This window comes from Rhinopithecus roxellana, chromosome 11, assembly GCF_007565055.1.
Source record: "Rhinopithecus roxellana isolate Shanxi Qingling chromosome 11, ASM756505v1, whole genome shotgun sequence".
Classification (NCBI taxonomy): domain Eukaryota; kingdom Metazoa; phylum Chordata; class Mammalia; order Primates; family Cercopithecidae; genus Rhinopithecus; species Rhinopithecus roxellana.
In genome coordinates, this window is record NC_044559.1 from 99,440,194 (window position 1) to 99,456,838 (window position 16,645).

Genomic DNA, 16,645 nt, shown 5'->3' on the forward strand with positions numbered 1-16,645 from the left:
CATAGACGGGTTCCAGAACACAGGCAGGAAGTACTTTGTTGTGACACTCATTACAAACACTTGCTTGATTCTAACACATACTCTTAGGAACTTATCTTCTTATATAAATATTTGGCCCTCAACACCAAAGGTAATATATAGGACAGACACTGGTCTTAGGAGGAGAAAGATGATACTGGATAGAATTTGGAGTTGACGACTTAGATGGAAAGGAGGGGAAATTATAGGGTGCTGACAAAGGTGGAAGGGACGTGCAGGGAAGAAGGTTTAACTTAAAAAGTTTGCTCCTGTGAGCATTGTGCTCCTTGGTCTTAAGACTGACTTGAAATTTACCAACTGATGAAACTCTTCAAGGCTTAGGTCAGATACAAACTCCTTCACAAAATCTTCTTAGAATTGCTCCGTAGAAGGGATTGTCCTCTCCACTTTTCTCTACAGCTCTGCAACTCTCCTCCAGTCCATGATTGTGAGGTCTGATTATCATAACCTACTCTTTTTATACAGAAAGTTGCCGAGGCCAGGACAGTCTCTCACTTACTGAGGTCTTCCTAACCTCTACGTGGCTCCTAATATTCAATTCCTAGTCCATGCATTGAAGAACAGAAGGATTGTGGAAACTGAATATAAAGTGTTTTTAGAAATTTAATGCAAAACATACCTAGAACATCAGAAATTTTCTAAAGAAAGTACCATTTACTTTTGCTTGGAGAGAATAAAAAGTTGTGTCAATATAAAATTTTGTAATAAGCCTATTAGGTAAATGTCAAAATAAGGTTTTGTTTGTTGTTGTTGCTGTTTGCTTTTTTTTTTTTTGGAGACAGGGTCTCGCTCTGTCACCCTGGCTGGTGTGCAGTGGTGCAATCATGGCCCGCTGCAGCCTTGTCCTCCCAGGTTCAGGTGATCCTCCCACCTCAGCCTCTCAAGTAGCTGAGTGCACCACTAGTCCTGGTTGATCTTTTTTCTACTTTTATTTTTCTAGAGACACGGTCTTACTATGTTGCCCAGGCTGGTTTCAAACTCCTGGCCTCAAACGATCCTCCCACCTTGGCCTCCTGAAATGTTGGGTTTACAGGCGTGAGCCACTGTGCCCAGCCTAGAGGAAGATATTAATATCAAAATTTTTTGAAAAGGAATGCTCTCCAGCCAAAAAGTTCAACATAAAAATAAAAACATAAAAAGTTGTTTATTTTATAAAGGGGATTTGAGGAAGCTTACATTTTAAGAAATGTATTTCCCTCCATATGGTTTGGCTATGTCCCCACTCAAATCTCATCTTGAATTGTAGTTCTGATAATCCCCATGTGTGATGGGAGGGACCTGGTGAAAGGTAACTGAATCATGGGGGTGGCTTTCCCCATGCTATTCTCATAATAGTGAGTAAGTTCTCACAAGATCTGATGGTTTTATAAAGGGCATCCCCCTTTGCTCGGTTCTCATTCTTCTCTCTCCTGCCACCATGCAAAGAAGAATGTGTTTTCTTCCCCTCCGCATGATTGTAAATTTCCTGAGGCCTCCGCAGTCATGCTAAACTGTGAGTCAATTAAACCTCTTTTTTTAATAAATCACTCAGTCTCAACTCTCTCTTTATTAGCAGCATGAGAATGGACTAATATACCCCACTAAAATCAGTATCTACATTTTATATATACTGAAACAAATTCTCCTTCAAGTTGTATTTTACATTTGTGATACTTAAAAATATAACCACTAGAGAGATTTAAAAAGCAGTATTTGTTTGTTTTGCAACTATAGGTCCAAATTATTTTCAAAAAATGGACAGTGTCATCTTGAGAATGAAATACTGTAACAGGTTGGACTGAGGAATACAAGGAAGATGAAAAACACTTCAATATGTATGTTTGTATGAATCTGATGTTCTCTGGAGCCCAGATACCTCTAAGTGTTAATTAATTTTATTGTAATAATTATAATTTCAAGGATGACGTTATTATGAGTAACCAACATTTTGTCTAATACTTTATGCTTTTCAAAGTGCTTTTATTCACATCCTTTCATAATTAGAGAATTTACTTCAAGTGCTGTCCAATCATTTGACAAAAACGAGTTCTGACACCAGAGATGATGGTGCCTGTTAGAAGGGCTCAGGGCACACCCCTCATGATTCATGGGCTGACTTAAAGCCCATGGCTGATTGATGGGATCCAGGAGTGTTGAAGAGCAGAACACCAGGCTACAGAGACACCTGCTGCCTGTAAATTTTAACTTGGCCAGGACAGGGAAACACTGACTCCCTTGGCTTACCTTGCTAATGGGCGCCTGGCTCGATTAACAGCTTCCAGGTCGGCGTAGCGGAGATCGAGCTGGCACCCAACAAGGACAACGGGTGTTCGAGGGCAAAAGTGCTTGATTTCTGGATACCACATGCTTTTCACATGATTTAGGGAATTGGGATTAGCAATAGAAAAACAGAGGACCACAACATCGGACCTAAAAGGAAATCACAAAAGAAGCTTGTATTGCCTTTTAACATTTTTTTTTTCTTTTACCATTATGGTTCCTCCCAAACCCCATCCTTCTAATGCCATCTCATGTCACAGTTAAAAAAAAAGAAAAGACCAGATATTAAAACACATCTTGGAGTCATGCAAACAGCCTGATAAGCCCCCACATTCCAGCACCAACACAGCCTAACAGTTCATGTCCATATTGCACTGCAGAATGCTGATGCATTGACGTTTCCGATGAAGTTATTTTATGGTAGAGGTGATAACCCAAACTTGTCTCAGTCCTGGAACCACAACATGCTGAACTATTTCTCTTCATCACAAGAAATAGTTTCAAGAGAAAAGAAAATAATGCAAACTACCTTTCACCAGTTTAAACAACATAAAGGTGATGATGACTCATCCCAATGAGATAAAGCAAACAGTTTAAACATTACTGAAAATGTAACAAGTATTTGCTGTACAGGGTCAGCAAATACACAGAAGGATTTCTGCCCTTCTTCCCACTTATGCACACATGTAGACAGCATAGCCACTTATCTGTTTCCGAAAAGAAAAATCCTGAATTTGCAGGAATTTTGACTCTTTACTACGTAAGGCAAGAAGGTAATATTTAACATGTAACTAGGCAAGAATTAGATTGATGGCTAACAAGATGAGAAAATATTGGAAGCAGATTTCTCAAATGTTACATGAGATACAAAGCAGGTATATGGGGAAAAGAAAAACTGCTTTACAGTAAATTCTGACATAAGGGTCTTCCATTTTTACATCATAACTTACCATTCTAGAAGTCAAAGAACTATTTTACAAAACAGTTGTCCAATTATGGTGTTTGATAAATATCTGCTAAAAGGTATCCTTCACAGGAATTATAAACCATCATTCTAGGGTAAAATGTGCTGAATGATGACTTTCAAAACACTGAGGCAAAAGGATATAAAGAGTAAGAAAAGTTATGCCCAAGGATTCAAGACTATCTTGTGGCTAAATTCAGAAATAAACTCTTTTTTTTTTTTTGAGACGGAGTCTCGCTCTGTCACCCAGGCTGGAGTGCAGTGGCCGGATCTCAGCTCACTGCAAGCTCCGCCTCCCGGGTTCACGCCATTCTCCTGCCTCAGCCTCCCAGGTAGCTGGGACTACAGGCACCGCCACCTCGCCCGGCTAGTTTTTTGTAGTTTTTAGTAGAGACGGGGTTTCACCGTGTTAGCCAGGATGGTCTCTATCTCCTGACCTCACGATCCACCCGTCTCGGCCTCCCAAAGTGCTAGGATTACAGGCTTGAGCCACCGCGCCCGGCCCAGAAATAAACTCTTACAGTTTCATTAGATGTTAATTTATTGTCTTTATTGTTTATGTAATGAGAAGAATCAAGTCGATGAATCAAAACACCTTCCTTTTAAATCATTAATGAGTTTCCCCCCCACATACCAACGAAGACAAACAAATATATGCAGGCAACCATAAAATTTCTAAAAATAATCATTTGCAATGCAGAAAACTGTAGGGTGCTTACATTAAATGTAATTCACAAGCTGTGTCTTTAAATTTATATCCAAGAAAAGCTGCACCAGACCACAACAAATAGAGGAGAAATCCTCAGATTAAAATATTTCCAAATTATAAAAGAGGACCTAGGACTTAAAGCAGATGAATGTATTAATCTGAATGTTCAGAATCATCTTGAATAAAGATATCAAGATTCTTGGATGCTGGGATAATATGAGTGAAAATATGCATAAATATATAAATGAAAAGGAAACGTCTTGTCTTTGGGATTCTGATTTACTTAGTGAAATATTCTGTGCTCAGTCTTACTTACAATCAGCATAAATAACAGTATCCAGTAAAGCCAAGAATGCTTTGAATTTTACATTTTTTATGGGCTGAGTTTTCTATTATTCACAATCCTATTTATATCAGGTATCTGATGAGACTCTGCTATAAGCTTCATTCTGATCATAAAATAAAGCCACCATGAATTTTGGCACAGTGAGAATAGAATGAGAATATCTGAGGTTCAAAATTATACGAAAAGAATTGAGGAAATATATCCAGCACCTAAATGTGTTATAATATATATAAAATAGTTCTAACTGGTGCCTTCTATTTCCCTATGAAGGCACATGGCTCTAAGGGGAATTGTTCTCAGAGCTTAATTTATATGACAGACATGTAGCTAAATGTCAATTCTGTTCTCTAATTTTATGATACAGCATGTGAGGTTTTGAAATCAGAGCTAGCTTGGTTGTCAAGGTTACCATGATAACAGTCATGGTATTGAACACATACTAGTTGCTATCCAGATGACCTGTAAACAAGTACAGACAGGACCTTGGGGGTTGGAAAAAAAGGAATCTTGTGATGATAGCAGCACAATGCCATTACACAATACAGGTCCTGAGGGCCCAACTTCTAACTATGTCACATCAATATTTAAATGCATGAAATGCCATTGGAAAGCTGGAAAAATAATTCAATGTCCTATAAATATTTCGCCTCAAAATAATGATAAAGAAAAGAGGTTGTGCTGAGGGCAATACTAACTCTGAAGATAAAATAACTTATTGAGTCAAAATTCTATTTGTATATCAGAATAAAGGTCTTTTTTTCATATTCACATTTAGGTGCTATGAGAATCTGTGCTCATGATTTTACACTGAAAGCAGTTAAAAAATAAGATAATTCTTTTTTTTTTTTTTTTTTTTTTTTTTTTTTGAGACAGAGTTTCGCTCTTGTTGCCCAGGCTAGAGTGCAATGGCACGATCTCGGCTCACCGCAACCTCTGCCTCCCAGGTTCAAGCGATTCTCCTGATTCAGTCTCCTGAGTAGCTGGGATTACAGGCATGTGCCACCATGCCCGGCTAATTTTGTATTTTTAGTAGACAGGGGGTTTCTCCATGTTGATCAGGCTGGTCTCGAACTCCCGACCTCAGGTGATCCACCCACCTCGGCTTCCCAAAGTGCTGGGATTACAGGCGTGAGCCACCACACCCGGCCCAAGATCATATTTTAAATACCACAATGCTTAAATGTCTTTTGGTTAACCTTGTTGATCTAAATACAAATGTAAGTTAAGAAAACTTTATATAAAGATTACATAAAATTATATTCTTAAGGTCTGCCATATGAATGTAGCTCCCTAAAACCAAGTTTAACCAAAAGGCTGAGCATTGGGAATCAATGGACACAGTGACAGAGCTATAGAAAGATGTTGCTTTGATGCATTTCTCCTTACCAACATTCTTTTCTAATTCCTAATTCTCAACACATCAGTATCCTCTGTGATATAAACACATATACAATCAAGTAACTATTTTCAGAATGCCATTTATTCTCTCTAGATTTTCAGCCATTTTTTTTTTTTAATCTAGTCAAAGAAGGCACAAGACCTGCAGCTAAGAATATCTCCAGCTTTAGGCATAATGCCAAGGAACTAGAGATATTAAATAACTTTTAATCAAAACATACATTCCCATGTGGAGACTGTTCAATGTCTGACATAAGCTTGTGTTTAAAAAATACCATTCCTCTGAAAGATAAAAAGAAACAGGCAAGTTCTAGCATTTCTATTTCTATGGCTCTGTTACATTTTTTAACTTTGAAGAGTCAGTTTAAAAATAATTGGGAGTGGTGAGTGTGATGAGGACATTCTCACATATCAGGCAGTAGGGTTAGTCTAGAAATGACCTCAGGGGTCCTGTTTCAGCTGTAAAAAGAATCAAATAGGATTTAAATGGAGTCCTGCAGCTATTTGGGGTAGAAAGCATAAGAATTCAAGAATGCAGAGGCAGAGTACAGGGTACATGAGATTGTAAACTCCAGAACCTGAATACTGAGAAGGGGTAGGAAGGAGTTTGGAATGGTCATTGTATTTACTTTTATTACATATTTTATGTTTCACTGGGCTAAATAGTTTTATTAGAGAAAGCCAGAATTATAAAGGACTTTAGGGTATGTGGTCTTAGCTGCTTGCCCAAGGAATGTTTGTATCTTAGGGAAAAATGACTTCTTTCTAAGGAGAAAATCTCAGTATAAAAATTTCACTGGGTACTAACACATCAAATAATGTCCATGAAATAGTGCTTTGACTAGTCAAGTCAAAAACAATCTGAAATAAATTGAAATGTTGAAACAATTGGGCATCTTGTTTCATAGAGTGAATCAGAGAGACCAAGTCATCCAAAAATGCCTGAGCTGATAAAGCCAAGCTCAGCTGCATCAGTTTTACTTCAGATATTAAACAAACAAAAAAAGCATATTTTTTTTTCAGTTATCTTTCGAGGGGAACACTGGCCAAAGATAGCATGTGAAAGATTGGCAAGGATATTTGAATAACATAAGGAGTACATGCAAAGTTGGGACCAATCTTTGTTGGAGGATAAAGAAAAAAAAAAATCCAAAAAAAAGTGCATCTTACCCACATATCTTGGCCCTAGCTAGACTTTGAACAGCAAAATACCACACATGTTCTCAGAGACTGTCTTTATAATGTCTACAGTCAAATATAGCAGAGTCAGTGGGAAAAGATCGGAGAAGCAACCAGAAGCTAAACATTTTTTCCAATCTGAAATACCAAATTCATCCTTTGAAGACGTGGTCAGAAAAGGGTTGATAATCAGTAACAAACTTTTATTGTTAAATGAATTTTCTTCTAAGTTCTTTCCCGTCACATAAGTACTCTGTCTTCTTAGACTTTCCTTTTTCGGTCCCATCTATTTTGCCACTATCATCCAGCTGAGGAGCTGTGGGCCTTGGGTTTTCTTACCTGGTTAAGTGAAAGAATAATTCTGACATTATCTTTTGATCTAGAAGTTTCAGATCAGGTCATTTTTACAGGCAATGAGGACAGTGGACTCCACTGAGTTCTCCAGAAAGCTGTGAGTGGGACAGCCAAATGCCCTTCTCCAGTGTGTCTGAGTCTGGCTGGGTCTCTTGATACATTAACACTTGGTGACCAAGAATAAGCTAGTAATTGTGTATATATATGTGTATATATATATAATTTTTTTGAGATGGAGTCTTGCTCTGTTGCCCAGGCTGGAGTTAAGTGGCTCAATCTTGGCTTACTGTAACCTCTACCTCCCGGGTTCAAGCAACTCTCCTGCCTCAGCCTCCTGAGTAGCTTGGATTACAGATGCACGACCAAGCCTGGCTAGTTTTTTGTATGTTTAGTAGAGATGGGGTTTCACCATGTTGGCCAGGTTAGTCTTGAACTCCTGACCTTGTGATCTGCCCACCTCGGCTTCGCAAAGTGCTGGGATTACAGGTGTGAGCCACTGTGCCTGGCCGCTAATAATTATATTTACCCAAGTTCTGCTTGAAGTATTTCCTTTTAATGTACATTTGTACAAATTCTTTCATTCTGTGGTAGGATCCCACCTCTTTATATGTCATCATTGACTATTATTACTTATTTTTTTTGGGAGAGACTCCACATATCCAGCATATGGGCAGACATTGTGGTCACATTTTAATGGGCTTCTTTTCTTTGTCACTGTGCGTGAGTCTCCCTCTGGCAAAGATTCAAGTAGGAGTGTCTGACCTCCTTCCTTGGGGCTTCAAGCTTCTTTTTCCCTGCTGGTAACTGAGGTAGGTTCTTTACAGAAACATTTTCAAAATCATTCATGTTGACAACATATCTTTCATGCATATAGTCTGACAGGGCTATGCAAACAGACAGATCAAAACAGCACAAAACAGCTGGGAGCATGGCAGAGAAAAGGAATGTGTAACACGTGGCTTTGGAAAATTTTAGTAGGGGAGCAGCCCAGTGTGTATGAGATGCAGAGGGAGTTGTCAGTGATGGTGCACATAACCACCAGGAGATGAATGGCCGTGTAAGCTCATACTCATGGAGGATGGAGAGGCCTGTAGGGGAGCGCCTGGCGGGGGATCTGGGGAGAGCAGGGCAAACCATGCAGCGCCCTGGATGTGAGCAGAGAAATCAAGTCAATACTTTACCAATAGCGTGAGGCTTCTTAAGTACAGATGTTATGTGGGGAAAACTGTCAAAACATCCTGAAATATATCCAGATTTGGGAGTGATTAGCATGTGCAACTATTTTTTTCCAAGCCCATATCTGCATGTTTAGTAGGAAGCAATATTTTAAACCAGTCTTCCACCACCCTCTGAAAGTGGGGCCAAAGCAATGCATGCTCTTAAGTGCAGGGAAGTCACATCAACATCCCAGCAAGGCCACCAAACCCTAAGATAAGTAATATTAGGTTGGTGCAAACGTAATTGCATTGAAAGCAATGGCAAAACCCGCAATTACGTTTGCACCAACCTAATACTTGAGTCTTAGAAATGGTTGGTTCTACCATCATAGTACAAATATCACAGCGGGCAATGGCCTTGTCAAAGAAGGTTGTGGGTTATCATTCAATGAAATCAGGCCATTTTCCACCTAAAATCTCATTTTCTATATTTGGCAAACCATACTCCCTTTAGTATATTCTTACACCTCACGTAATCATCAGAAGTTGAATGCATGTGAAATTGCATGAAGCACAAATAATTTACTAAAAGAAACAGCTTAAACAGTCTCACTTAACTCCTGGTCAACGAATGCAGGAGGCACTGAAGTAAAGAAGGCTTGTTAAACAGAAGAAAGTGAAACTGTGGTAATAAATTCCCTTTCAACTCCATCTGGAGTTCACATTCCTCTTTGGCATTCCGTGAAACTAAATGACTGAGGAACTTCCTTCCTAAACTTTTCATGTTTTCTCCTGAGGGCAAGTTGCAAATATAAGAAAACTTCTGTGTCAGCTACAATGCTATATGCGAGGTTTCTGGGATTAACCTCCCCGATTCTTCTGAGACCAAACTGGGTAAACCAGCACGATCATTTGATCACGATGACAAAGGGACTCTACCCAGCCTCCTTGGCAACTCTCTTTTAATCAGTAAAGGTATCAGGAATGGTCAAGTCACTTATCCAGTATTATTCATCAACCATCTAATCATTTCTTGCAGAAATAGTAACTGAGAACCTACTGTGTACCGGGTACTCTTCTAGACATTGGGGATAGAGTGATTAGTAAAAGACACAAACTGCTGTCCTTGTCGCACTTGTCCTCATTATGTCTATATTCTAGTGAAGACAGACAATAAAGAAGAAAAAATATTTAAAACAGGTAGTGCTAAGTGCTAATTAGAAAACAAAGCAGGGAAAGGGGACAGACATATTGGGGAGCAAAAATTGCTATTGAAAATGAGGTAGTTAGGGAGGGCCTCGCTGAGAAGGTGACATTTCCAGAAGCCCTGGAGAAAGGGAAGGAGTCAATATGCCAGTATGTGGGGGAAGAACCTAGCAGAAGAGGAAACAGCTAGAGCAAAAGCCCGAGGTAGGAGCCTGCCTGCAGTGCCCCCCTGGGGGAGGGGTCCATGCCATTCTGCTGGGGCACAGTCGTGAGGGGAAACTGAAGTCTTTGAGCAGAACGTTGTGATATAATTTACGTTTGAACAGTGTCAGTCCATTGCTTTAATGAGAATGGACTAAACTGGTGGCAAGGTAGGAGTGGGAGAGGATGGGGAGGGTCAGGGGATAGGGAGGGAAAGGCAGGAAGAAGCAGAGGACCAGTTAAGAGGTAAGAATCCCGAAAGAGAGGATGGTGACTCTGCCAAGCCTGGGAGGGGTCCCCTACAGGTGGAAGTAGCCGCATTCTGTATACACACACTGAAGGTATAGCCTGAGGACCAGATGTGTGATGTGAACCAAAAGAGTCCAGAATAATGCTAAGCTTTTTCCTGAGCTATTTCGTTTTGCTTCCCTGTTCCAGGAACTGACACCTTTAGTTCAGCATTGTTAACACTGAACTGTAATGGTTTATGTAGCTGTCTTTTCCACTATACTATCAGGTCATTTTCAGGGATTTTTGTCCTGTTCCTATTAGTTTCTCTCTTATTGTGCACACACAGTGTAAGAAAACGGGCCCTCAATTAATTTTTATTAAATTAAAAGGCCTTATGGATATCAGAAAGTAAAACCTGCATATACAAATGTGTCTGCAGACTCAAAGTCTAAAAGAGATGAATTTAGGCTTAATGTAAGTCAGAGAATCACTTGGAACTTTAATAAAGAATGAAAATATAATGTGAGCCATTACAGTTCTTCAGACTGTTATTGCTGAAAGACTGCCATGTAATACCTCTGGTATACAGCAGAGGTTAACTGGTTAATCTCTATGTATTTTAATTATTTGAATTTCTCTAAAAAATCTCTTTACCCCATGTAATTGGATAATTTCATAACACCAGAATAATAATGCATTAATAATTTCTTCCAGGAATTAGATTATCTCTAGAAGCAAAGGAAATGTAAAGAAATGGACAGGTTACTTTCAGGATTAATTCCAGGTAAGTTATAACAGAATTAAGGCTTAAGAAAGCCCTCTATTACACAGACCATCTTGCTTTTTAAAAAACACACAAAACAAACAAATCACTAAAAGGATAGTCAAGATGATAAACTAGAAAAAGAGTTCACTAATGTGCTTTCTGTGTCTGCAATTCAGAACTTCCTCCTTTTGACTTATCCTCTTGAGGCTGGGAGCGAGGCATTTTCGGGGGAGAATAAAGTGGTGGACTAATTTTGAAAGTCTAATCATGGCCAATATGAGAAATTACTGGTAGAATTGTTGTTAAGATTCACTAAGGAAAATCTCAGTGAAAGTGTTCTATAAACCGTTAAGTGCCAATTATTGTCAGACAAATATGAGTTCAAAAATCACCAAGAATGTATCTTGTATGTTGACTTTAATAAGAATGGCAGACCACTTTCATCAAGAGATACTTCCCTTTTGGATTACCAGCTGTGTCCTTTATTGATATGGAATAGCTGAAAGACAGGGAACAATTATCTACTGAAGATATGTAGAAATATTTAACAGTCTCTTTGTTTTCACCACCTATTTTAAAAGGAAAAACTGTATGGGCTGGAATATATTTCTTCATCAGAAAGTTCCCGTATAAACACATCACAAACTGATGTTTTTTTTTTTTCTTCTTTCATCGTGAAAAGTCAACACACTTAGTTGTATTTGACCCAACTTGTCAAGCTTCCTGTTATTAAGCAGTAATAGAAAAAAAGTAAAAGGAACGCAGAAGACAAGATGTTAATGTACTGAACAATGCATATATTCCTTATTCTCTTTGCCCATCGCAGTGGCCTCATTAATCGCACTCCTGTGGACTCTCTTGGGCCCATCAATGCTTTTCTGGGCTGAGCCACAAAGAACCCAGCCATGTGACCAGTGCTTGGGCAGCAGCCAAAATCCTTCCTGGCCCTGGCACATGGGTGAGCCCCAGGCATCAATCAAGCCCTGTTGCTATCTCATTTGGCACTCCGCTTTCCAAGGACAATTTCATCCTGGGGACAAGCCTGGGTCAGGCATAGGAATCCCAGCTCTTCTGTTTTTTCTTCTGGGTAGAATACAAGATGTACCAGTTCAGAGCGGGAAGGACAGTGTGGGACAGCAGGCCGAGGGTGGCACAGAGAATGGTACAAGTATTTTCTGTGCACCAGATGATTCAGCTTCACTGCAATTCTATGCTTGAGTTCTTTAGTACAGAATCCCTAAACTTCTACCACAGATTTAATTTTTTGAGTTATTTGTATGCATGTAGTCTAACGTGTATCTGTTTGTTTTGGATGATCACATAACGGCAATAATCTACCTTTAATTGTTCTAGTTAATGCTCTCATCTTTAGGCAAATGGATTAAAAAATGTCTCTCTATATAATTATTCTTAAAAATTATTCTTATAAAGATCTTGAAAATGATACCCAGAGGAGAAACAACCTATAATTGGAAAAGCATTATTATTCATACAAGTAATTCGCTGTTTAAGAATACTCATTCACGAAAGGCATTACCAAAACAATTTACAAGTCCAAAAATTTGGGGAAAACAAGGGAGGATTTGAGGGTATGGCTGAGTGTAACTCTCTCCTTTTTCTCCTGGTTTTTCAGCTGATCTTTCTGTTTGCTAATTCACTAAGGAGAGGCTAAGCACCGGTATTTTCCATCTTCATCACCTGCAGGTTGATTCATCACTTGTTATTCTTATAATAAAAGTGCACATATAAAACTTAGGAAAATAATTTGGCATTTATTATAAGACTATTTCCTTGTCTATGCCTTAGAAGATCCTGGAACACATGAGAGATTTGTTGACTCATTCAACTAACATTGACCAAGCTCCTACAGGACACCAGGCCCAGGTATAGGGGATAGAGAATAGAAAGAAAAAAATCTCTGTCTTAAATATACTATGATAATAGGATAAGGGGAATGGGAGAAAATTAAGGAGCCAGTTTTCCCACAATACAGTTATTGCTACAACAGGAATTTGCAAAGGTGTCCTATGGGAACATAAGGAGAGACACCTCACCTAGATTCCGAAAGTGACAGAGAGAGTGCGAAGAGTGCAGAGAGGAATTCTAGGAGTACATGACACTTGTTCTAATTCTTAGAATGTGAGTAGTGATTAGCTAGCTTGAGAATAGGTGGGATAGAGGTCTAAATTCTAACATAAGGCATATTTGTGGGCCTGGAGGGTACAAAGGACACAGAACTACAAATACTTTGTTATGTCTGGACCAAGACAGGAGGCTGGGAAGGCAGGCTGGGATTCAATCCAGAGAAACAAATAAGAATGGAGTTTCATGCCCATGAGTCTAGTAACCAACCCCAGCGAGAGGACACACTTGATCACTCAATTTGGCACCCAATTTCCAGTCAGAGTGACTGGGTACAAAATGGAGTCACATGCATGCTCCCAGAGATTACCACCATGTTCAGCAGTTTCAGAACCAACCAGCTACAAAAGACAAAATTGTTACTATTTGATGAAGAAATGGAAAACTTTCACAGAACTTGGTGTTCTCTATTTGGCTATCACAGGGTAGCTGGTGAAACATTTCTTGTTAGAAAAAGATATAAACATAACCACAGGCTGAGATATAGGCCTGTGGGTCAGATTATGAGCCACTGAGTGGGGTTCTATCTCTGAGAAAAGGAAACCAGCATGATTTTGTGTGACACTGTCCCATCCTTAGTTTCAGGATTATATTCAGCTATTAAGGATCTCGTTCCATTTTTTTTTAAGTTCACATAGTGATTTATGTTTTCAATGAGAACTAACTTACAAGTTTCATAAATATTTTTAAAAAATATAGTCTAACACGCAAATCTTTCTTCATATATCATAGACTACTTTGTCCATCAGGATATTTCTTTTCTTTTCTTTCTTTCTTTTTTTTTTTTTTTTTTTTTTTTTGAGAGAGGGTCTTGCTCTGCTGCCCAGGCTATAGTTCAGTTGCACAATCCTAGCTCACTGCAGCCTCTACCTCCCACACTCAGGTGATTCTTCCACCTCAACTTTCAGAGTAGCTGGGATTACAGGTGTGTGCCACCATACCTGGCTAATTTTTTTGTATTTTTAGTAGAGATGGGGTTACACCATGTTGGCTAGGCTGATCTCGAACTCCCGGCCTCAAGTGATCCACCTGCCTCAGCCTCCCAGAGTGCTGGGATTATAGGCGTGAGCCATTACACCCGGCCTATTTCTCTTCTTAAAGAATTTTTATTGAGATATAATGGACATACACCAAATTTGCATATTTGTTGTTTAATTTGATTAATTTTGACATATGTATTCCCCCGAGCCATCATCATGATCAAAATGACAAACATTTCCATCACCCCTAAAATATCCTTATGTTCCTTTGTGATCCATCCCTCCCCACCATCCTCTTCTCTAGGAAACCAGAGATCTACTTTCTGTCACTATAGATTAGATTGCATTTTCTAGGACGTTACAGAAATGGAATCACACAGTATGTGCTCTTTTTTGCTTGGCGTCCCTTACTCAAAAGCTCTATCTCTCATCATCAAAGATTCTTCCCTTCTGACTGAGGTTTGGTAACGAGCATTGGAAAATTCCAGGACAGTGTTTACCAGAGTGGGGCCAGAGGACCATCTGCCTCAGAGTCATCTAGGTACTGGCTAAAATGGGCTGATTCACCTCTTCCAGAACTCTTACATCCGAATGACTGCCCTGTTCAAATAGCAGAGCTAACAGTTGTAACCTAACCTCTTAGGGAACAACTATTTCTATCTCTTGGTTCAAATTGCTGCTTTTCTTTCATGTCTTTCTACTTTTTTTCTGTAACCTGAGCAATTTTTAGTTCTTTTTGTTACAGCGGCACACTGAACTGAATGCCTTTAAGACACAACCAGTGATAATTTTCCAAGACCTCTTGGTACCATATATTTAAAAGTGTGGTTTGGATTACTTTTCCATAAAAAGCACATGCATTACTAACTTTCTTCCCTTAGTTACTTTGCTATCTATTTATAAAGTCTGCCATTAGGGCCAGGACTTGAATAAAGAAAACAAAGCACTTGCTTCAAGTGCAAAATGTAAGAGGGTACCAAAAAAACCTCAGTGATCCAGACAAAACAAACAAACAAACAAACAAACAAAATTCAGGCTGGGCACGATAGATCACACCTGTAATCCCAGCACTTTGGGAGGCCAAGGTGGGCAGATCACAAGGTCAGGAGTTCAAGACCAGCATGGCCAACATAGTGAGACCTCACCTCTACTAAAAATACAAAAAATTAGCCAGGTGTGGTGGTGGGCACCTGTAATCCTAACTACTCAGGAGGCTGAGGCAGGAGAATCGGTTGAACCTGGGAGGCAGAGGTTGCAGCAAGCCAAGATCACGCCACTGCACACCAGCCCGGGCAACAGTGTAAGACTCCTTCTCAAAAAAAAAAAAAAAAAAAAAAAAAAAAAAAAAAATTAAGGCAAAAAATCCATGGTGGACAAAGTATCAAAATTTTCAATAAAGTCAGCATCAGTAACAGTTCCATATTGTGTCTGAGGAAGCAGGAAAAAAAAAAAAAAACAGCAATGGTGATCCTGTCTTTTTAAGATTATTATTGTTTACATTTTACACCCAAGACAAGTGACTCCCTCAGTATGTCCTAGTCCTGGCCCTGGTCCACATCCTGGTCCACTTGACATTTCACTGTGCAACAGGCTATTTGCGGTCCTAACATCGTCATTACAATGTTACTTCTGGCCCAGCTTTTAGAATGTGCTATGAACATTAAGAGCTAACTCAAAATGCTCTATCTGGACACATACACTGATCCTTACTTTTTCCCTTGCCATAAAACACAAGCACAACCAATCCCAGGCAAAGATACAAACACCAGTCACTACAGTCCTGAATTTTTTAAAGGGCCTCAACTGTGCATTGAGAATGGGGTGTGTTCATTCGTGTCTGATTACAGGTACCTTCAACATGAAACTAGACACCCAGAAACCATAGCTCTGATTAATATTATCATTTAAAACACGTACTTTACTTCTTATAGGAACTAACAACGTCTGAGAAAAATCAGTGTGTAAGAATAAGCTATATAATAAATGGGTTCCAATAGGATTGAAAATATGCCCAGAAATTGCTGGGGATAAGGGGAAGTACAGTGGTTCTGAATGTTTTAGTTAAATGATTTGGGGAAAACATGCCAAGATTCCCATTCACTCTCAGAGAGTTTGCTTGGATGTATCATTTTTACCGAAAACAAAAGGACTCATACTCAGCTAGTTACGGATGCATATAAAGAATTAAGTTCTTTGCTGTGGAATAAAGAATTTAAGAGGAACACTGGAATATCAGAGCTGGTAATAGATTGTGAGTGCTGGTCTTCAGGGTCCACATGGGACTGTGTAAGATTCAGACTGTACCAGGAGGAAATTTCAAGTAATTTTGTCATTCATCATCATCACCAGCTACAACAGCATGGTGGATGGGGAAGATATGGGCTTTGGAGTCAGACAGACTCAAGAGGAAAGTCCAGCTCCACTCTGTCCTGGCTGTCTGACCATGGCCCTTTTTTGTGCCTGTTTCTCCAACTGTGAAATGAGCCTATTTTGCAGGCTCGCCACAAGAATGAAGCAGGACAGGACACGTGCAGCACGTAGCACAGGGCTGGCGCATGGGGCGCCCTTATTAAACTGTACTTGTTGTTATCACTGTCAGCAACATAGGCTTTATTCAGTGTCTGGAGGTTCTCTGACTTGCAGGCAGATAAATGAAGGAAATTTTATAGGGGGGAAAAAAAACACAATAGAATCTGTAATTATCTACCTGTGCA

The 16,645-nt window shown here is 39.4% G+C and overlaps 1 protein-coding gene across 14 annotated transcripts in view; it reads right to left on the reverse strand.

The window, feature by feature from the left end:
- Positions 1–16,645, reverse strand: part of RHOBTB1 (Rho related BTB domain containing 1) — a 131,528-nt gene that overhangs the window by 21,425 nt on the left and 93,458 nt on the right. For 11 of the 14 annotated variants that reach the window (XR_004060080.1, XR_004060079.1, XR_004060081.1 and 8 more), the window contains one exon: positions 2,263–2,448. Coding sequence is in view for 10 of the 14 variants with exons in the window: in XM_030941056.1 (XP_030796916.1) it covers positions 2,263–2,448 (186 nt within the window). In the remaining 4 variants the exon portion in view is untranslated. Of the gene's footprint in view, positions 1–2,262; positions 2,449–8,429; positions 8,487–16,645 lie in introns of all 14 variants that reach the window. The other 3 variants (XM_030941063.1, XM_030941064.1, XM_030941062.1) reach the window with 1 other exon arrangement.